Raw genomic sequence first — 21,854 nt, forward strand, 5'->3', positions numbered from 1 at the left:
AACACATGTCACTCACTTTGCTCCACAACATTTATTGAATTTTAGTCTTGCAATTTTGTATTCATTCCATTGGAATTTCTCTCTCAAACCGAAAGTTGTGATTGGTTGTTTGGGCTTCAAAAAGTGTAAGTACTGTCATGTTGTTGTTTTATTTAAATACTTGTGGCTAATATATGTGGTTTTTGCATCCTATTGATTCAGGGCTTTTAATTCTTCAAATGTGTTTTAAAAGGATACCAACCCACTTTTCCTGAGTCAACAGTAAATAAGAACCTTGCAGACAGCGTATTGAAACACACTTGTGGTGATTTGATTCAGCCTGTGCCAGTCTCCGAAGCTGAGAGGAGTGGGAATGACATATATTTTCATTGGGCTGATTTTTAATGACGGCGTTTATCATGTTAAAGCAGTAGCTGAGGCAGAACCAATAACTCAGAAGGAGAGATTGCCAGTCTGCCACCTGCTGCACTGCTTGTGCTTCCCAGAGCAGGGATTCTGACTCACTTTGGCAGATCCAGATGTTTGCTGTAGATTCTCTGGGAACAGGAAGCGTTCTCTGGTTGAGTGAATTCTCCATTCACAAACTGCGTTCAGCAAGAAGAGCCCCAAATTGATTACACAAAGCAAATGAATTGAAGAGTGCACACATTGTCAGAGGCCAGTGAACAGCTAACTTGTAGAGTGAGTATTACACTGAGGTCTCTATTCTGCTAACGTTTATTGTGCCCAGGGCCAATGGAATCCATAAAAGAGCTGGTCAGGACTAACTTGGAAGTTCCTTTGCTTTCAGTGACCAGTTGGATGTCTGACTTTAGCTGGAGTGGCCCCCATGTAGTTGTTAGGTAAAGTATATGTAACTGCTGTTGTGGGTTCCCATTACTATTGTTGGGTATGTGCAACATTTAGTGCTTATTAAGATGCTTACTAATTGTACTGGGAATATTTGATACCTGCAGTGTAATCTTGTGTACAATGTATGTGTACAGTCTAACCGACTGTACTTGTGACATAAATATGGGAGAGGACAAAGGGAGAGAGGATTGGCCTGTTGCCTGGTGCTGGTATAATAGCCCTCAACTCTGTACTGAGAGAGTATTTCCTTCACTGCTGTTTGTAGGGGGGTAGGGCATTTGGAGGACTTTCTTCCAGGACACGGATTTCCCAAGCATGCTGCGTTAACTCTGTTTCCTTCTTAGCTTCCTGACAGTTCCTCTTCTGCCCACATCACTGAAATGGTCTCAAAAGAGAATGTGGACAGACTCACCGCTGCATTTGTATGTTTGCAGCTGACTGGGGAGGTACTATAGAGATGTGTCTTGATATTTTTCAGGGTTTTTGTAAGCTCTGTTAAGCACACAAGGAAGTGATGTATAAATATACACCTAAACTAAAGACATACTCTAACGTGTATGGACATTGATGCGCAGTGCATGGCAGTTAGGATTCAGAAATGCCCTGTCTACTATCTCTCTCTCACTCCTTTGAGGGTGTTGCTGTAGAGTCTTTGGGACTTGGGAAATGCATTTGTAGGTTGCAGGGAGCTGTCACCAAGAGCTAAGAAACCCCTGTGTACGTATGGAACATGTCGTGCAGAGCTTGGGAAGCTAGTATTAGTCGTCTTAGGCCACAATCCTAACCGACTTTCCAGCCCTGACATAAGGGCAATGCAACTCCAAGATAAGGGAACAAACATTGCCTTACCTTAAGGAAGCCTCCATGACTGCCCCCCAACTGCAGGATGCAACACATGCCCCACTAGCACAGCTATGCCAGTACTGGAAAGTTGGTTAGGATTGTGCCCTATATCATGTGCAGCATCAGTGGCGAGGTAGGATTTCTCCGCTGTTTGACATGAAGGGTCATGAATGTGAAGTGAGAATTCTATCCAAGAGTTTCTCTTGGGAATCCCATAATTGTCTCTGCTATGAACCCATTGTGTGAATAAGTCTTTTTTTTCCATAGAATTGACCTCCAACAACTAGAGCTCTGCCTGAACCCTGATTTCCTTCTAATATTATTATTATTATTAACATTATTTATATACCGCTTTTCAACCAAAAGTTCACAAAGCGGTTTACAGAGAAAAATCAAATAACTAAATGACTCCCTGTCCCAAAAGGGCTCACAATCTAAAAAGATGCAAAAGAACACCAGCAGACAGCCACTAGAAAAGACACTGCTGGGGTGAGGTGGGTCAATTGCTCTCCCCCTGCTAAAAAGAGGAGCACCCACTTGAAAAAGTGCCTCTTACCCAATTAGTAAGAGGAGCACCTGCATTACACCCTGCACCCTACAGGCTACAGGCACCCTACAGGCTAGGACAAGAGCATGTTTGCCAATGCATTGTGCCACACTTGTGTCTTTTGTTCTTAAAGACCTTTATTTTATAGCGTTTGCAAGCTGTTTTTCATCCAAAACAGTTTTCAAATCTAGAGAGAAGATTAATGCTGGGCCATTCACCCATGCGTCTTCATCTCCCTTAGACTTGGCATATAATGAGAGAAGCAGGGGCTTATAATGTGAAAGAGAGACTAAGGCAGGGGGTTATCAAACATATTTCATACAGAGGGCCAAATAGCATTCATGATGCCTGTTGAGGGCTGGAAGTGATGTCATTAGGCAGCAAGTGATGTCATTAAACAAGTCTTAACCAAAAATAAGCACATCACAAATTTTGCTTGTCCTGTCACTAACATATCCTTAATTTAAGCAGATCTTTTCTTGCCCAGTGGTTGAGGTATGGAGGGATAAATGTGATCCCTAAAACAGTTTCTTTGTCAGGACATACACTGTGCACAACAAGTTTACACAATGCTGGTCTCCCCCACATCAGTGAAATTCAAGCTCTGGAAGACTGAGCATTGCTTGTGCCTGAATGCTGCAGTCTCAGTTTACTATGTTTTTTTCTGATAAATTTCTCTTGCTATTAAATTAGAGGTGTATCCCTTTAAATAGTTCTCATTGTTTGGAGAAGCAATTAACATCTTCTGAGCAGATCAGTGGAACTGGTGTTGCTAAGCAGCAGACCTTTAAAGATAATTTGTCAATTTCTGCAGAAGGAAGAAAATAATAAACAGTCCTATTGAGAGAAAATTGCTTGTTTTCCACTATGCAACTTTCCCTCTACCACCGGGTCTTCAGTTCATCAGTGCCCAATTTATTCTTTATTTAGCTTCTATAAATAATTCAGAAGAGTTTGAGTAGAATAATTGAGTCTTTTCCCAAACTCTAATCCCAGATCATTCAAAACAAAAGAGGGAAAATGTTCAGATTACAGTTTGAGCGTATTAGCTGTTGGTCGCTTTCCAGACAACTGATCTGGTTTCTTTGAGAATTTTTGCAGCATTCTGTCACTTCTGAAGTGTTCTTCTTTGATAATCCACAATTTTGTACATTTCCAGTTCTATACAGAAAGAAGCCTCATCATGATAGAGTGTCGGCACATTTGCCCTTTGAATGTGGAAGCTTATTTTTACAGAGCGGGACTAAAATGCGACTGCAGCTTCCCTTCTCATCTTCAGGGGAATAGATGCAATCATACTTACTTGGCATAAAATTAGGACTAATCTATCCCAGTCCTGGCCTGAAAAGCCAGAAGGGGTAATTGGAGGGAGAAGAGGAGAGGAAAGATTTAGTGGAGGGAAAGCACACACCTCTCTCAAACTGTGGGTCAGGACTCACCAGGTGGGTTGCGAGCCAGTTTCAGGTGGGTCCCCATTCATTTCAATATTTTATTTTGAGTATATTAGACTTGATGCTAACATGGTATGTGACTGTATTTGGGGAAATCTGTACTTTTAACAGGCTACAATGTATATACTTTTACAATTAGTCAGTGGAGCTTACTCCTGGATAAGTATGGATAAGATTGCAGCCTAGGATGGTTGAAAATTTTTCATGCTTGATGTCACTTCCACCCATGACATCACTTCCAGGTTAATGACATCACTTCTGGTGGCACCCAACAGATTGTCATTCTAAAAAGTGGGTCCTGGGCTAAAAAGTTTGAGAACAACTGCTCTAAATCTGTATGGATGTATGTCCCAGACATTGATCCTTGATTCCACTACCTCTATGAAATATTTTATATTCTGTTAATGCTATGCATTTTAAGACAATGTGAGCCATTAGCAACAGCAGTCCTGGTTTACTAGTGTGCAATGACTTGCACAGAGCCTAATCTAAGCTTCTCAGCCAAGAAAATGCCACTGGTGGCTGTGGCAGGCAAGCATGTGTTCAAAAACAGAGAAGCCATGACCCCCATTAAGCCATCCGGTGGTTAGAATGAATTAAATAAACGGCTCCAGGTAGCAGTTGGAAGAAAAACACAAATGCATTTCATTTTTATGGTAAGGAGCTCAGCTCCCTTGCAAAACAAAAAGATTCCATTCTCACCAAGGCATATGTCAAGAAGATGGGTCCACCTGCTGCTGCTAAAAGAACCCCAGAGGGATTGATTTTTAATGCTTGATCTTGCTGCCTGTGTGCCTGCAGCACAGAAGCAGGAGGGGGGGTGAATGAAGCAAAAGCAGGAAATTGTCAGGTAGCTGGCGGTCAATTAGGCGAAGCTGCTCTTCTTCATTCATGGCCTCTGCTCAGCCCACCCTCTGCAGAAAGGCCTCCAGATGGTGGGGAGGGTGAGGAGGGAAAAGCACTTTACTGCAACAATAACAGAGATTACAGAGGCACGCTTAAGTCTGATGACATTTGGTCTGTGAATGAGATCTTTCCCTTTGTAGGGGTTCATTGGGCGGCAGTTCAGATGCTGTTTGGATGGGACAATAAGCAGATAGACAGCCAGATTAGATGGAGTTAGCTTTTATCTCCTTATCCCCTATTAAAAGTATTTGGGTGATTCACGCCATTGGAGTTTCCCATCTGTGGCTCTTTATATGGATTCAGAGAGCAGTATCATCCCTGAACGCTAACCTATTAGACAGAGTCTGCAACAGCTTGCCATTTCATGTGGTAGACAAGTTTTCATATTTGCAGTGTGCACTTATAATACATAGTCACACCTGCCAGCTAAGGCATAATATTGGGTGGATGTCTGGCTGCTCTTTCCTAGTCCTGCTCTGGATGTTTTGCCGTGTTTTGGGATAAGCCATGTTTGAACTCCTATTTGTTCAGCTGTAAAATACACTGATGGTAATCCCTCACTTGGCATACTCAGATTTGCCCACATTCGTCCAAACCTATATCCAGTAAAAAGACCTAAACTGCAGACATGATGCTCTGATTTGCATTGTTTGTGTTCAGATTCAGTTCTTATCTCTTGCAGCAAATAGAAATGGTTTTGACTTGGGGTCATTGTCTAAGTGAACAGTCAAAGCCATTCAGGGTCTTGATCTTAAGAGCTTGATTTTTGCAGAATTTGGACCACAAAAGTTCAGCAGGTCTATGGTAGTTTCAAGGTAATGACTAGAGTGCCCAAAATTCCTTAAGAACTCAAGAAGACAGTTGCCCACCAGATGCCTCAGGGAGCACATAAACCAACAAGATACTCAGTGAGCTATTAATGCAGCTTGTACTATCATTCTGCAGGTGAAACATTGCCCCCCTTCCTCACTTCTAGTCTCCACATAATTTCTGTTGTTGTATTTTTTACCCCTTATCCAAAGCAAGTCTGAAAAGAACCTCCTTGTTACTCATGTGGTATGAAAGCAGATGCTTGTTGAAGGTTCAAGGCTCAAGAGAAGCACGCATTTAATAAGCACGCAATCCATTCCTGGGAAGCTGGGAAGGCAGGACTCAAGCGCTGTAGTTCAGCATTTCCTTCCTATCGTCTTACTTTAGTTCTCAATGAAAATGCTTTGAAATTGGGTTGGACACTTACACAGAGGATGACTATTAGGTGTGAGAATAGATGAAGGAATCTTTTACCAAGAGGTAATATTATCCAGTTGGGGAGAAACTGCTTGAGAAGGGTTACTTTTGCCAAGACTTGCTTATGAGTCTCCTCAGGGCACTTGGTGGCCCCCCTCTGAGAAGGATGTTGAACTGGATGGTGTTGCCATATGCTTTGGTGCAGGCTGTCAAAGCTTGCTTGGAATCATTGCTTCCTGCTGCTTCTTTTCCTTAGTGGCTCTGCACTGAAGTTCCTAAGGGGGTAGTTCCAGTGTTAACTTTTGGCTGCTTTGAGTGTACTGTCCAAACCAGCTCTTTAGTATCTGATCCCTTCCAATATTGCGTTTGTCCATGCTGCTTCACCAACGCTACTCTCACTAACCCTTTCCAATATCTTTTTCTGGACAGATTTAAGCACCTTTACATTTTTTCTATCTACCATTTTTGATACTGTCAGTCATATCTTTTTTTAAATCCTTCCCTTCCTTAGTCTTCCAAGACATCATCCTGTTCTGGACACTTTTCTGTGTCTCCTTTGGTCACATCGCCGTGGTCCTTTCATTTCCTATGAAATTACACAGATTACAGAGTTACACAGATCTCTTCATCCTCTTCACATTTCTTTCTATTCTCATGCTTTCTGCTTTCCCCATGTTTTGATGAGCCCCAAATCTACTTTTCTATTCCTTACCTTAGAATCCAAAGAAAAAAATGTTATATACTGTATGGGCGAAACAGCTGAACATGCTGCCATTGTGTTGCTGGCTGTTTTTACTGAAGATGTTTCTACAGTTGAAGAGACAAGCTACTTTAACTATTGAATAGAAGCTTGTCTCTTTGGCAACAGGAGCTGTGCATACAAACAATAGGCAAAGCTTTTGTTGGAAATGCAGGTCCCTCTGTGAGTGTCTCTGTCCCTCTCTGTTGACTCTTCCTGAATGCTATGCTGACATCTGAAGTTAAATTGAGCAAGAGCAGCATTCTTGATCTTTTCACCAACTTTGTTTCCCCTCTTATTTTTTCTGTCACTTTGACGTATTCCTTCTCAAGCAACTCTAGTGCTCTCTTTTGAGTGCTCCCTGTCTGCCCTCTGCCACATCAATGCATTTGCTGTTTTTCCCCCAGACCCTTCAAATTCAAAAGCATTGAATAATAATTGCCAGAGGTAGAGAGAAAAAGAGTGAGGTTTAAAATGAACATTAAATATTGTCATTAAACCACATCTAGTATGTGGTGGGCAGATTGCCATGGTCACCAAATGCTGATTGATACATAGTACTTGGCAAACTAGACATCTGCTGAAAGCTCCATAGACAAGGTAAAAGGCTTTGCTTTATCTTGTTTGCTTTGCCACTTAGGAGATAGTCACTTGGCAGGACTGAGCAACTTAAAACAGCCTCTAGCCTGATATAGTGGCAGAGAACAGCAAACACATGGAATGCATTTCTGAAAGGGCAACAGTATTCATTATGTTTTCTAAAAGGTCCTAGATTAGCATTGCACCTTTTTATTAGCTGTCTTATTGCTTGATATCCAGATATGCAAAACTGCGAGGATTCTGGCATCTTTTTGCAGATCCTGTCTCATGTTTAATTAGCATTTATCTTAATCTCATTTTAATTTTTTTTCACACCAGCAGCATAATCAAATGCTACCACGGCATTTTTAACAATTATATTATATTGGCAGATAGAGACTTCAAGGAAGCTGACCTTTCTCAAGCCCAGACTTATAAAGAGTAGGCTGTTAATTATGTTTTTATTGGAAGATGCATCCCGACTATGTCTGGGCAGTTCAGCTTTGCTGTGTTTAGATGTGCTTGGAAAAGCTCTCCAAACAAATGTGGTGAACAGAAAGAGCTGCTAGTGTACAGCGCAGAACCCTGACATTATAGAAAAGGTTGCTTATGTTGTTGTACTTGAGCTTTAATTGGGTTATCAACTGAAGCTTCCAGGATTAAATGAACTGACCTAAATATTAGTTCTCTGCTGGGGTTAAATATCCCCTCTTCCTATAAAGATTTGACTTCCAAAATACTTTCCAGAGCATTTTCTCTTTGTATTAGAAGTCTGAAACTGCCTTTGAATCATTTATGACAGTTCACGCCGAGTAGTAGTTAGGTTGTTGAGAATAAGCATGGAAATAAATTAAATAGCATCTGATGGAAACACCTGATCCATCTCTGTTCTCGCATAAGGTAACACAGAAGTTGCCAGAGACAGACTGATTAGAGCTTGGTAGGGTCTGCGTATTATTGCTAGTTTTATAGGTTATTGTTTTAAATAATAACAGATGGCAAAAGAAAGGCGGAATCATCCATTTTCATTTACAAATGACCCTTTATTCCCTTAGAGGCAGAATTGCACTAGTCAAATCATAGTTCACAAGCTATTTCCTGCTAGGAAAACCTTATTTACTGTGATAGAGTTGTTTAGGAGTTACTTCTTTTTACCCTCATATTAGGGAATGTCTAGAAGCAAAATAGGTATGAGCCCCGTCATTATCCATAAGGTTGTAATATCTTCATAATGGCAAGACTCAGCATAGATCTTGGTGTAGCATTTCATGGATCACTGTGAATCTGTTGTGTTTGACCGCAGACTCTGGATATAAGCATGGCTATATTCCACCGTTTTGCTTACTTATTTTCTCCTTTTCTCTTAAATTACGAGTGTTTTCCTGTCTGCTTTTTCCAAGATGTCCAAATGAGAGAGAAAATGAAACCACAGAAAGGTTTTGCACTTTTCTGGTTCTTTTGCACACTCGGTAACCTACTGTGTTGTCAGTAAGGCCACTAAGGTACACTACGTACCTTTTAAAAAAGAACATATCCATTGGCTGCTAGTCAGGCCAGCCCTGTGATTTCAGGCTGTTATATTTTCTAGCGAACAGGAGTCTCTTGACTATCCATCTTTGGGCCATTTCACACATTGCACAAAGGCAAACCCAAGTGTGAGCCAAATGCATACTCTAAAGCAGTGGTTCCCAAACTATGAACCATGACTCCCCAGGCAGCCGCAGAAACCAACCAGGGGAACCACAGAATCCTTGCAAAAAAATTGCCACCCTATAGGATTGTATAGGATTGTAGACCAAATGGGGAAACAGCCAATGGCCCAATAGGTCAAGGGAGCACCAGTCAAAAACGTTTGGGAATTACTGTTCTGAAGCAATGATTTTCAATCTTTTTCATCTCATGGCACTCCGACAAGGCACTAAAATTGTCAAGGCATACCATCAGGTTTTTGAAAGTTGACAAGGCACACCAAACTGTTGGCTGAGGGCTCATATCCCCTAATGGCCCTAGTAATAAATGATCTCTCCCAAACTCCCATGGTACACCTGCAGACCATTTGCAGCACACAGGTTGAAAATTGCTGCTCTAAAGTGAGCTGGAACCAATTGCAGCTCCCTGACAATTGTACTTACATGAGACATGTGTTTCCTACTTCCACTCTTGATATTTTTAGGGGCTCTCTGTCAAAGAAAGCCTTCTCATGCAAGTTAAAAAAAACAACAACAGCCTGTTAGAGCTTCCTGATAGTTTAGAGCTCTTGCATCATGTGCAGCAGCTAAGGATTGTCCCTGGTTATTTACAGTTGTTTTCTTCCTGTTGAGAAGCTTCACTTCTGGGAGAAGAGACATTGACCTTGCCTTCCATTCAGCAGATACAGCATCAATTCATTCACTCAGTGATCTTGAAATTCTCTGCTTGTGATGGGGTTTGGTTAAATCAGAAAGGGGCTGTGAGCTCATGCTCTGCATGCTTAAGGTCACAGGTTGAATCCCTGGCATTTTCCAAATAGGACAGAGACAAATTTCCACCTGAAACCTTGGAGAGCTGACAGTATTGTCAGTGTTGACAATACTGAGCTAGATGGACTAGTGATCTGACTTCTTATAAAGCCCATGCTGTATGCATCCACATCCCATGATCCTTCTACCTTGAAAGCAGACTGCAGGAACTAAGAGTACATGTGTTTGCGCTGTAGACCTGTTTGGAGAGCAGCTTTGTCCATACTCATGTTGGCAACCTTCCGTCTTGAAAGACTATGGTATCGCGCTCTGAATGGTGGTTCTGGAACAGCGTCTAGTGTGGCTGAAAAGGATTCCAGATTCGGGAGTGACAATCCCTTCCACACCGGGAGCAAGTGCAGTCTGTCCCTGGTCTGTCTCCCTGGCTATGGGCCTTCCTTCTTTGCCTCTTTGCCTCTGACTGTTGGCCAAGTGTCTCTTCAAACTGAGAAAGGCCATGCTGCACAGCCTGCCTCCAAGCGGGCTGCTCAGAGGCCAGGGTTTCCCACCTGTTGAGGTCCACTCCTAAGGCCTTCAGATCCCTCTTGCAGATGTCCTTGTATCGCAGCTGTGGTCTACCTGTAGGGCGCTTTCCTTGCATGATTCTCCATAGAGGAGATCCTTTGGGATCCGGCCATCATCCATTCTCACAACATGACCGAGCCAACGCAGGCGTCTGTTTCAGCAGTGAATACATGCTAGGGATTCCAGCACGTTCCAGGACTGTGTTGTTTGGAACTTTGTCCTGCCAGGTGATGCCGAGGATGCGTCGGAGGCAGCGCATGTGGAAAGCGCTCAGTTTCCTCTCCTGTTGTGAGCGAAGAGTCCATGACTCGCTGCAGTACAGAAGTGTACTCAGGACACAAGCTCTGTAGACCTGGATCTTGGTATGTTCCGTCAGCTTCTTGTTGGACCAGACTCTCTTTGTGAGTCTGGAAAACGTGGTAGCTGCTTTACCGATGCGCTTGTTTAGCTCGGTATCGAGAAAAAGAGTGTCGGAGATCGTTGAGCCAAGGTACACAAAGTCATGGACAACCTCCAGTTCATGCGCAGAGATTGTAATGCAGGGAGATGAGTCCACATCCTGAACCATGACCTGTGTTTTCTTCAGGCTGATTGTCAGTCCAAAATCTTGGCAGGCCTTGCTAAAACGATCCATGAGCTGCTGGAGATCTTTGGCAGAGTGGGTAGTGACAGCTGCATCGTCGGCAAAGAGGAAGTCACGCAGACATTTCAGTTGGACTTTGGACTTTGCTCTCAGTCTGGAGAGGTTGAACAGCTTTCCGTCTGATCTGGTCCAGAGATAGATGCCTTCTGTTGCAGTTCCAAAGGCCTGCTTCAGCAGGACAGTGAAGAAAATCCCAAACAAGGTTGGCGCAAGAACACAGCCCTGCTTCACTCCGCTTCGGATGTCAAAAGGGTCTGATGTGGAGCCATCGAAGACAACAGTGCCCTTCATGTCCTTGTGGAAAGATCTGATGATGCTGAGGAGCCTGGGTGGACATCCGATCTTGGGGAGAATCTTGAAGAGGCCATCTCTGCTGACCAGGTCGAAAGCCTTCGTGAGATCTATGAAGGCTATAAAGAGTGGCTGTCGTCGTTCCCTGCATTTCTCCTGCAGTTGTCTAAGGGAGAATACCATATCAGTGGTGGACCTGTTGGCTCGGAATCCGCACTGCGATTCTGGATAGACGCTCTCTGCAAGTACCTGGAGCCTCTTTAGTGCAACTCGGGCAAACAGCTTTCCTACAACGCTAAGGAGAGAGATGCCGCGGTAGTTGTTGCAGTCACCCCTGTCACCTTTGTTCTTGTACAGCGTGATGATGTTTGCATCCCTCATGTCTTGAGGTACTCCATCTTCTCTCCAGCAGAGACAGAGGATTTCATGCAGCTCAGTGACGATGATCTCTTCCATGAGATCATCATGGAATGAGATGAATGACGATGATGATGAAGCTTTGTTTGGAATGAAGCTCATGACGATGAGCTTTGTCCATAAATGGTCTGGGTTTCAAACTTTCTCCCTTCTCTGTCTGCTCACTTTCACTCTTTGTCTCTTTGCTGAGGCGCTTGCAACCGTATCTCTGGGATAGGAATTTGAAACCCCAGGCTTCACTGTGTATCTGTGCTTCCTTGCCAATTTACAGCGCAATCCTATGCATGTCTACTCAGCAGTAGGTCCCATTAGAGTCAATGGGGCTTACTCCCAGGACAGCGTGGATAGGATTGGGCTGTTAGACTCCACAGCAAGAGCCTGTTAAGTTTCCAGTCTTTATTTAACAAGCTGGTGTGGTTTGGTGGTTAGAGTGGTAGAGTTGGGAGCAACCTGGGTTTACCTACCAGTTAAGAAGCTCCCTCATGAGCCTGGCCCGGATACATTTGAGAGCCTGATCAACCTCAGTGAGTTGTGGATGGTGAGAACCTTGAATCCCACCCTGAGGTCCTGCAGGGCAGCACAGAAATTCACAGCCCAATCCTATGTAGTTTACTCAGAAAGATAGGATAGGATTGTAACCTTGCATAGGATTGCAACCTTAGTTGATAATACTTATTTGGCCACCATTAACAACTACATGCCATTCAGTCCATTTTGTAATAGAGAGACAGGAAGCTTGCTCTTTTGTTATGTTCAGTTTCTAAGCTGGGCTGGTTACTGACAGGGATCCTTTTAAAGTATCTTTCTGTTGTGACATACCACTCTGTTACTTCAGCAAGACTCTTTGTATTAAAAAGGGGAAAAACATCTCTGCACTCAACAGTCCAGTATCTTTGATGCTGCATAGTGTTGTGCTTGGAAAGGAACAGTTTTTAAAGATCAAGTGCAAGGGAGTTTTAGCTGGTTTGCTGGCAATAATACAAAAATGAAAGATGAGAGAATTGGACGGCTGTGCAGATGCTCTGCTGAATTCTGTTAACACCCATTCAGGTATAAGAAAACACCAGCATGTCTTAGAAAAGGCTAACACAGTAGAAAACCTGAGTTATTTTAGAGGCTAAGGCAGTTTAAATTTAGTGTTTCTATGGCTGTGCTGAGCAAAATTCCCAGTTCTCTGAAGGAAAGACAATATATTTTTTTTGCTTCAGTATTGGCTTGCTTTCATATTAATGTGGACTGTAATACAGAGCACAGATATACCAGTTGTGGACCTGCCATAAGGTCTGATAGGGCAAAAGCCCCTGGTGCGAACTGCTAGGACCCCGCGGAAGCCTCTCTGAGGCTCCTGACGGGGGGCGGAAACTGTGCTTCCAGAAAACCGGAAGCATAGTTTATAGTGTCAGGAACCTCAGAGGTTTCCCTGACGTGCGTGGAGGTCGCGCAAGGCTCTGTGATTTGGGGAGGGTGGTTTTTTGTGGGGGGCGGTGGCGACGGCCTGCGGAGGGCTCCATTACGGACCTTTGCCCCAGGCGTAGGGCTGGGGAAGTCTGCTGCTGAGATATGCACACAGTCATCTTATTTACACCAAAGTACAGTGGAGTAACTTTGTGAGTAAGGAGGAAGCATAACATTGTGCTGACAGATAGTTGACTTGTGAAACAGACGGCCCAATCGTATCCAACTTTCCAGCACTGATACAGCCACAATGCAACCCCAAGGTAAGCGAACAAACATTCCCTCATCTTGAGGAGGCTTCCACCTCAGGTTGCAGGCATGCCTCATTGCCAAGGCTGCATCGGTGCTGGAAAGTTGAATAGGATTGGTCCCAAATACCCATATTCTTCTGTAATATTCTGCATGAATATGCCTGTCCTTTGAGGTCATAACAAGTGGCTCTGTTGCAGGTACTGCTTCTTTTGAGTGTTTGGCTTCCAACAGGCTCTTTTCTGCTGTGGTGCTTGGCCTGTGGAACTCTCCCCCAACGCTTAGGACTGCCACCTCCTTGCTGACCTCCTGCAAGCCTTTTTGTTCTGGACCCCTTTAGCAAGAGCAGTGGTTCTTGCGCGTTTAGCATCGGGGCCCACTTTTTAGAATGAGAATTTGTCAGAACCCACTGGAAGTGATGTCATGACCGGAAGTGACATCATCAAGCAGGACAATTTTTTACAATCCTGGGCTGCAATCCTACCCACACTTACCTAGGAGTAAGTCCCACTGACTAGCATTGTTAAAAGAATATACATAGTAGCTTGTTAAAAGTACTGGTCTGTAACATTTCCCCAAAGCAGTCACATACCATGATAACCAAGTCTAATATATTTGAAAATAGAATATTGAAATGAATGGGGAAGCACCTGAAATTGGCTCGCCACCCACCTAGTAGGTCCCGACCCACAGTTTGAGAAACACTGATTTAGAGTGTTACTGGTTTCTCTTTGCTGCTTTTATTGTATTGACTGTTTTAAATTGGTTGTTTTTTTAAATCTTGTCTTGTCTTACTAAGCTGCTTTGAGCTTCTAGAAGGATGGAAAGGCTGGTTATAAATCTAAATAAATAAATATTCCCTTGAGCGTTCTTTATCACGCAGTGCCAGGAATCCTTCCCCTCTTACTCCAGTTGTTCTTAACAATTGTGTTTAACAATTGTGCTTAACAGGCTCCCAGTCTCCTTACTAGTCTCTCTGTTTGGCGGTTTTCAGTATCAGTGTAGTGCCTTGGCATGTCTGGAGGAGCTAATTCATTGCCCATGTTTGTTTCCATACATTTAATCATATCCCTCAGTTATGCAAGGAAGAAGGCAGTGCTTCCCAAAGTGTTAGTCATGAACCCAAGCACATTGAGTCACTGGGCTCTTCTGCCTGCCTTTGTGCTGGTCTCCCATTACTTACTGAGGCCTCCCCCAGCTCCGCGACCCACTTTACAGGCCTCTGCAGGCCTCAGAATGGCCCTGAGAAGTTTTCATAAGTGATTTCTGGTTTTCGGAAGCCACTACTGGTTTTCTGGAAGCCTCTAGAAGTGGCTCATGGAAGCTTCTGGAGGCCTGCAGAGGCCTGTAGAGTGGATCACCAGACCAGGAGAGTCTTCCAGAACCACCAGGGATATCTACCCACCATGGTGGATGAGATGGGTCACAATGCTGCAAAGTTTGGGAATTCCTGGAATAAGGCTTTCCTTTGTTAAATTGCTGTAGCTGATGGAAACTTGAGCATCAGCTTCTGAAGGCTTAGTTGGTGCTCTGGTTGTCCATCCTGTTTCTTAGCATCCCATTGCCTTTTTCTTCAGGTTTTTCGTACCGATCTGATAACAGCCATGAAGATCCCAGATTCTTACCAGCTGAGCCCAGATGAATACTACATCCTTGCAGATCCCTGGAGGCAAGAATGGGAGAAAGGTGTACAAGTGCCAGCAAATGCAGAAACAATTCCTGAACCAGTGATTAGGTAAGTAAGCATGATACTGTTTTTCCTGGTGGTAAGGTGCACCCAGTTGTTTTGCTGAAGCAGGCCATATGTAGTGCAGTGCCACTGTTGTGCCTCAGTGCTTCTTTTGTGATTTTAAAAAAAATGGTTAACTGATTTGTTCTATTGTTGTTTTAATCATTTGTTTTAAGACACTCCACTTTTGGGAAGGGAAAAGCAGGATAAACAGATTTTTAATAAAATAGTGAGGGAACTTGAGAAGTCAGTTTAAAAAAAATCTGCACAATGTAGGGTACAGACACACTACAGTCTGGGACGTGGTTCAAAAGGAAGACCATAATGGAGAAAAAAGCCTTAATATCTGTTGGAAAGATAGTGTGATAGTTTCTGCTTTCCCTGCCTGGAAGTGGAAAGTGTGAATACAGAAGACTGAGCTCTTGCTGACTATCCCCAGGAAGATTTGACTGGTTGGGGGGCTGCTTGAGGACCATGGGTGACTCTAACTGCTGCTTCCACTGCCTTGGGCTCTGGCCAGGAAGGAGGACCCAGTGGTTATCCTGGTCACAACTTGTCTTTGCTCTTCCCATGTCTCCAAGAGAGCTGTGATTGCAAGTGTGATGTGAAGGTTTAAAGGATATAACAAAGTTTCACATGCTCTTGGGAATGCACCCTATGTGTCTGAACACATACTCACGCCTTGTTCTATCTAAACAATCTGAGTGGAGTCAGCCAGCCACATTCTAGTTAGTAGCTGAAAGCCCACTGTATGTTGCTGATAGGCCGCAGGAGTAGTTCAAAGTAATGAATCCTGGTCACTACCTGTATTTTACAACTTTCCTATTCTGCCTTTCCTAGGAACTTGCAAGATTATAGAACAAATCAGAAGTTTAAAATGTTGCCTTGATGAGACTTTAAACACGAGGGGTGAATGACACCAATATCTGTTTTGTAAATTCACATACATCAAATGCACATAGAATTGCATTCTGCGTAAAAGACTTAAAAGCCGTGTTCTTCTAGTTTCTGATCAGTTAAGGGCGTAATCCTAACTATCAGGCTCACACAAGTTTCTTACACTGACCCAGGAGGGTTGCAAACATGCCATAAAGCACATTTACTCTTCCTCATGAGTTGATTGAGCTGGCGCAGGGACATGTGCTGGACCACAGAGGCTGCATCCAGCCTCCAAGCCGACGTGGGGAGGGAAGTTTGCATCAGCTGACGCAGGGGTCTGTGGAGGGTGGGGAGGAGGTGGGAGGGAGGCATTCCAGGGCGGGGAGAGGACAGGCAGAGGGCATTCCAGGGGACTGGCAGGCAAGTGGGCAGTGGAAGGCGGGGCTGGGGTATGGTGGATCCCAACCCCATTCCCTGAGCAGCGTGGAGCCGCTCCGTTCTCCTCAGACTTGCATCACCTCCTGAGGTGACGCAGGTCCAAGGAGACCCATTGGGGCTGTGATGGCTTACCCCAGGGGTAAGGAGAAGAGTTTCCCCTTGCCTCTGGCTGAGCTGATTCTGGCCCCAATCTTGTGCTGGATACAGCGCAGGCCTCCTGGTCTACCTGTTCCAGCGCAAGATAGGATTGCGCTGCACGTCATTCAAAATCTTTTCCACATGTTGCAACCTTATTGTCCTTAGGAATGCAGTCCCATGGGGAACGTAACACATGATGAGGCTGACCATGGCTGCAGCTTCTTTACAGTGACTCCCTTGATGACAGAGGCTGAAAGTGTGCTGGCACAAGGGCATAAATTATTGTTCAAGATTCTGCAAAAGAAGAGGAAGAGGAAGGATCTGAATCTCCCATTTGTCAGCGCTCTATATCAACTATTTATTAAATGCTAAATCCTGAATAGATGGTATCCTAATTTAATTAATATAAATGAACTCTTGCATGTGACATACAGCAAAAGTGACTGACTGCCTTCTGCAAGCAGAATTTGGCCTGTTTGTACTATTTCTCTTCCTGTGGTTTTTCAACCAACTTTGATAACCATATCTATCATGTTACCTATCATTCTGGAGACTATGGTTAATCTAGGAAAATCAGTGCTTTGACAGAACTCAGGGAAGACTTTTCAGCACACTAAGGTGTTTTAAGATTGCATGCAGGAAATTACTGCCCCCCCCCCCAAAAGGATGGAAGCATTTCAGTAAAGTCAGTAACTTTGCCTGAAGCACAGCTTGGTTGACAGTGACAATAGCAACAGCAGTTGGCAGAGGAAAGTTAGGAAATAAAGTTTTGTGCACTCATCTCCTGCAACCATAGAAAAAAGCTGGAAAACAAAACTTTAATGAGAAATATGAATGCCTCAGAATGAAAGCTGTAAAAAGAAGAAGAAAGAAATTTCAGGTTGATGTAATCCTTCACGGAATGCTGGGTGGAATATCTATTTTTACCAACTTTGATACACAACCACAGTCTGGAGTCATAAATGTCCTACTCTAGTGCTGAAGGTTGATTTTGGTGCCATGTCAAGATGAAAAGTGATAGCCTGGCATTGCCTAGTCCGGAGGTACCTATTTAAAGCCAGACTAAACGAGTTCACATTTTTGCAAGTAGGTTTTGCAGACAGGCAGTTTGTTTAACATGATCTGCTTTTTCGTCCCAATAAAGAGGCTTCTGAAGTATATGGCTGCAATCCAGCACAGAGGTAGGCTCCCATAAGCCCACTGCAATCAGGGCTTAAACATACCCAACTCCATGTGTAGGTAAACCTGCCCAGGTGTCCTATCTGGATACAGTGAGCCAATCCTATGTATGTCTACTTAGAAGTAAGTCCCATTATAATCAATGGAGCTTACTCCCAGGGAAGTGTGGATGGGATTATAGCCAGTGTCATGTGTGGGGTTGTATCACAAAATGTTTTGAAAGGTAAAGAAAATTCTATTGCCATACCACCAGCTTTCCTCTGGATGAGGAAATTTGCATTGTCAGAGGCTTGTAGAATTTTCACTATGTTCTGTCTGATTTTCTGAACCGTGGAATAATCTACTGTCCCCAAGCCATTGGGGGACACTTTCCAATTCCAGCTCCATAAAACCATGACTAAGAGCGCAATCCTAAGTGTGCCCTGGGCCGGTGCAAGTCCCTTGTGTCGGCCTGGGAGGGTCGCAAACGTGCCATAAAGCACATTTGCACCTCCCTCCGAATAAGATGTGCCAGTGCACAGAGGTGCACCGACCCACAGAGACCAGATCCAGCCTTTGCAGTGGCAGCAGCAAGTGAATTCACGCCAGCCAAGCTGTGTAGGAAGGGTAGGAGGCAGGGGGGAGGCGTTTTGGGGCAGGGGGAGGGCAGGGGGTGAGCGGGCCTGTAAGTGGGTGGGCAGCGAGTGGCAGGCAGGGCCAGGACCCAGTAGTTTTGTTGAATCCTAGCCCTGTTCCCAGGCGGCTTGGAGCAGCTTCAGGCTGCTACGTTTTGCTTGAATCTGTACCACCTAAAAAGGTGGCGCAATTCCAAGTAGACCCTTTGGGGCCACTGCGATTCTTCTTCAGGTAAGGGGAATTGTTTCCCCTTGCCCCATGTCAAGCCTCAGTCAACCCAAACTTGTACTGGACACAGCACAAACTCACTGGTCTGCCTACTCCAGTGCAATTTAGGATTGTGCTGTAAAAGTGTTTCCAGTGAGTAAGATAGGATTTTAGCCTAAGTCATTGCTTCCCAAACTCCTACAAGGGAGTTGGGAGCACCCTAAGTGCATGTGGTGGAGGGGCTATAGCAGCAGTGTGATCCCCAGGATTGTGCTGCTGCTGGGGATGGGAGGGGTTTTTTTATTTTTACTTACCAGCAGCCAGCATTGGAGTCCTGGGAAGTCCAGGGGGGTCCAGGGAGAACTCTGCAGGACTCCTCACACCTCCAAACATGTAAAAATAACAAAGAAAGGGCACTTCTGGTTTTGCAACAAAAACTGAAAGTGCCCCCTTTTTTCTTTTATATGTTTGATGGCATGGGGAGCCCTGTGGAGGGCTCCCCGGACCTCCCAGGACTCCAGCACTGGCTGCTGGTAGGTTTTTTAAAAACCCTGCTGTTCCCAGCAGCAGCATGATCCTGGGGATTGTGTCACTGTCTTCCACCCTCCCTGTCCCTTAAAAGGGAAGAGACAAGTGCTTCCCTGCCTACTGGGTTGTGACTCACCAGTTTGGGAACCACTGGCCTAAGTCTTACGGAACACAATAGGTTTACTTCTGAGTAAGGTCAGTAATGCTGTTTTCAAACACCTCTAACCATGACTCTTGAGTAAGGGTTTTTCTGAACCTGTCTATTCCATTCCTTCCCTGACCTGCTCAGCTCATCTTGTTAAGTGCTCTAGGGGTGAAGCCAGGAGTCATGTAGCACAAGCACAGATTCTCTACTTTCTGCATTATAAGGACCACTAGTCAGAGGAGGAAACTACAGGGAGCTTGAATTGGAACACTAGCAACACTGCCTTTAGTTTTCAATGGCAGTGGTGCTCAAACGTTTTAGGAACTTTACTCCCAGAGTAAGTCTTTGCAGATGAGGGGTGAGGGCAGCAAACTTCTGGTTTGCAAACACAGCCAGGAGGTGGCTTGAGCTTGCTATTTCTGAAGATTCCAAACCTCAGGGAGCCCTACGGAGGGCTGTGCAGAGCTTCCTGCACCTCTTGCTGCTTGCCCTAACACACAGTAAGTAAAAGCAGCCTTCCTTGCCCTCCTTAGCTACCTCCACCCTTCACCTGCCCCTTAAAGGGAAGGGAGAAGCGTTTCACAAACTGGCAGGTCATGACCCACCATGAGCACCACTGTTCTGTGGAATTGAGTTACCCTAGAGAACCAATCTCATTTCACTACTTGCTGCAAAAATTTCAGATAAGTTGTATTCCCTCAGTTTGGTCACCTTGTCACTGATGGAAGGTGTCCCTTTCCACCTCCACACTGTCTGCTCCCAGCGGTAGGCCCTGACCATTTGAACATACACAGGAGTACCTGTCACAGTTCTGTGTTACGTGTCCTTCTGTTGGCTGTGGACAGGGTTCCAATCAGGTTCATCTGTACTTCTTTCATTTCTTCTGTGTCTTCCTTATATTCATCCATAGTCAGTCATCTGCACACTGGGATCAAGATGACTTTCTAAACCGGTAAATGGAGAGGGAAACCGCAGCTTCCTGTGCCCGCGGAGCAGGTGCACCTTGGGTGCTCAGTGTTACTAGTAAAGTGACTACTTTAGCTTACTTGCAACTTCCTTTATTTTCACATTTGCTAAAGAAGGGTAACACTCTCACAGGAGCATTTTAAGGCAGCTGTTCTTCATTTAGGTTTCAAAAGAAGAAGTGAGTTTTTAAGATAGCTGATCGCCTACCAAGTCTTTTGTGTCTCAGTTACTGCCACCTTGTAAGGATTGATGACCTAACCGCTTTGCCCTGGCATAAACTGCTGTGGTTAGTGCTGGGCAATGGAGAGTGAGAACAGTGGCCTATAAATAGCAACACTGTTGAATATCTTTATGGCAGCAAACAGGAAGCAGGGACAGGAGATGTATGCAAGCATTGTTCCTTCTCTAAATGTCCCCAGGGACATATGCATTTGTCCAGGTGTTTTCCACTTTCTATCTTATGCTAGATAAAGCCACATTTGAAAGGGGAAAGCAGGTTTCAGGCACAAAGTTTATGACTTCTGGCCATAAACAGCACTTTGTATAATGTGCTTTATGACCAAAAACCCCCTGAATCCTCAACATTCTGTACACGTGTGACCCAGCAATATATGTTTATTTGGTCCAGAAGCAAGCCTTCAAATAAAATGGAATTTATGGGGAATTCCAGACTCTTGAAAGATTCTTTCAGATGTTGTAAAATCAGCCCCAGTTAGCTAATGCTGGAATTGTTGTCGGCAGGCTTTCTGATGTCTGAAACCACTTGCTTTCTCATATAGATGAAACTGCTACATTGTTGGCTCTTGAACAGTCTTTTCATTTTTCCCCTTCAGTCTGACTATCCTGGTCCAAGTGAATGAGGGTTCCACGTTTTTCAAAGAGCAAGTGCTACAAGATGTCACAAAGCTGCCCAGTTTAATAAAAGCCTCAATTATTTGGATTGATTTTGTGCCCTCTGAAAGTAGTCACAACGCCCTCCTGCCAAACAACTCTTGGGAAATCCTAACTGTTACTTGCAGATGAGGTTTCGGAGCTCAAAGGGGAGGACTCACTCCCCTTGCAACCTTGAAACTATTTGCCCCTAAGCCTCCCTTTCTACCCTCAAAAATAGGCAGTTGGAGGAAGCTTCATAGTCACTGAGATTCTGTAGTTCCGTAACTGAAAATACGCTTTGCCTGGAGAAGGTCTCCATCTCCAGATAGTGCTGGCAAAGTTTCTGCCTCAAGCCCTGGAGAGCCACTGCCTGGTGGTGTAGACAGTCCTGAACTAGATGGACCAATGGCTTGGCTTGATATAAGGCAGCTTCCGGTGTCTGTGTACATGAAAAAAGGAAAGGAGTTTCTGACAGATTCCAAATTTTGCCATCGGAGAATTTGGTTCAGCTGAGATCTCAGTGACATTCTTCTTCCTCTTCCTAGTTATGTTTTAATTTGCTCTGATAAGCACCACAGAGGAATTCATACTCACTCAAATGAAAATGGCAGTTGTGCTCTCTTGAGAGGGTCCCTTATAATGAAATGGTGTAAATGCCTCTGCAAATGTGAAAATGAATGCTGTAGGGTTTAAGCCAGCCAGAAGAGGAATGTCCTGGACTCTGTTGTGCTAATGCTGTCATTCTTGACAATGATTTACATTTGAAATTCCTGGAGGGGAAAGGAGCTGCATAAGACGCCTGGAAGCAACCAAAGGGAGGCAACAGCAAGTCATGACACATTTCGGAAATCATTCTGCTGCCTGCTGTAGACAAATCATCTTCCTTAGTTAGCAGATGCTTAGATTGTGACCAGATAAGTTTTTCCAGGAGGGAA

At 44.3% G+C, this 21,854-nt stretch overlaps 1 protein-coding gene across 3 annotated transcripts in view; it reads left to right on the plus strand.

The window, feature by feature from the left end:
• JADE2 (jade family PHD finger 2) overlaps positions 1-21,854 on the plus strand; it is a 167,868-nt gene that overhangs the window by 40,738 nt on the left and 105,276 nt on the right. For all 3 annotated transcript variants that reach the window (XM_066618226.1, XM_066618225.1, XM_066618227.1), the window contains exon 4: positions 14,800-14,957. In XM_066618226.1, coding sequence (XP_066474323.1) covers positions 14,800-14,957 — 158 coding nt within the window. The remainder of the gene's footprint in view (positions 1-14,799; positions 14,958-21,854) is intronic.

This window comes from Tiliqua scincoides, chromosome 2, assembly GCF_035046505.1.
Source record: "Tiliqua scincoides isolate rTilSci1 chromosome 2, rTilSci1.hap2, whole genome shotgun sequence".
NCBI classification, from domain to species: Eukaryota; Metazoa; Chordata; class Lepidosauria; order Squamata; family Scincidae; genus Tiliqua; species Tiliqua scincoides.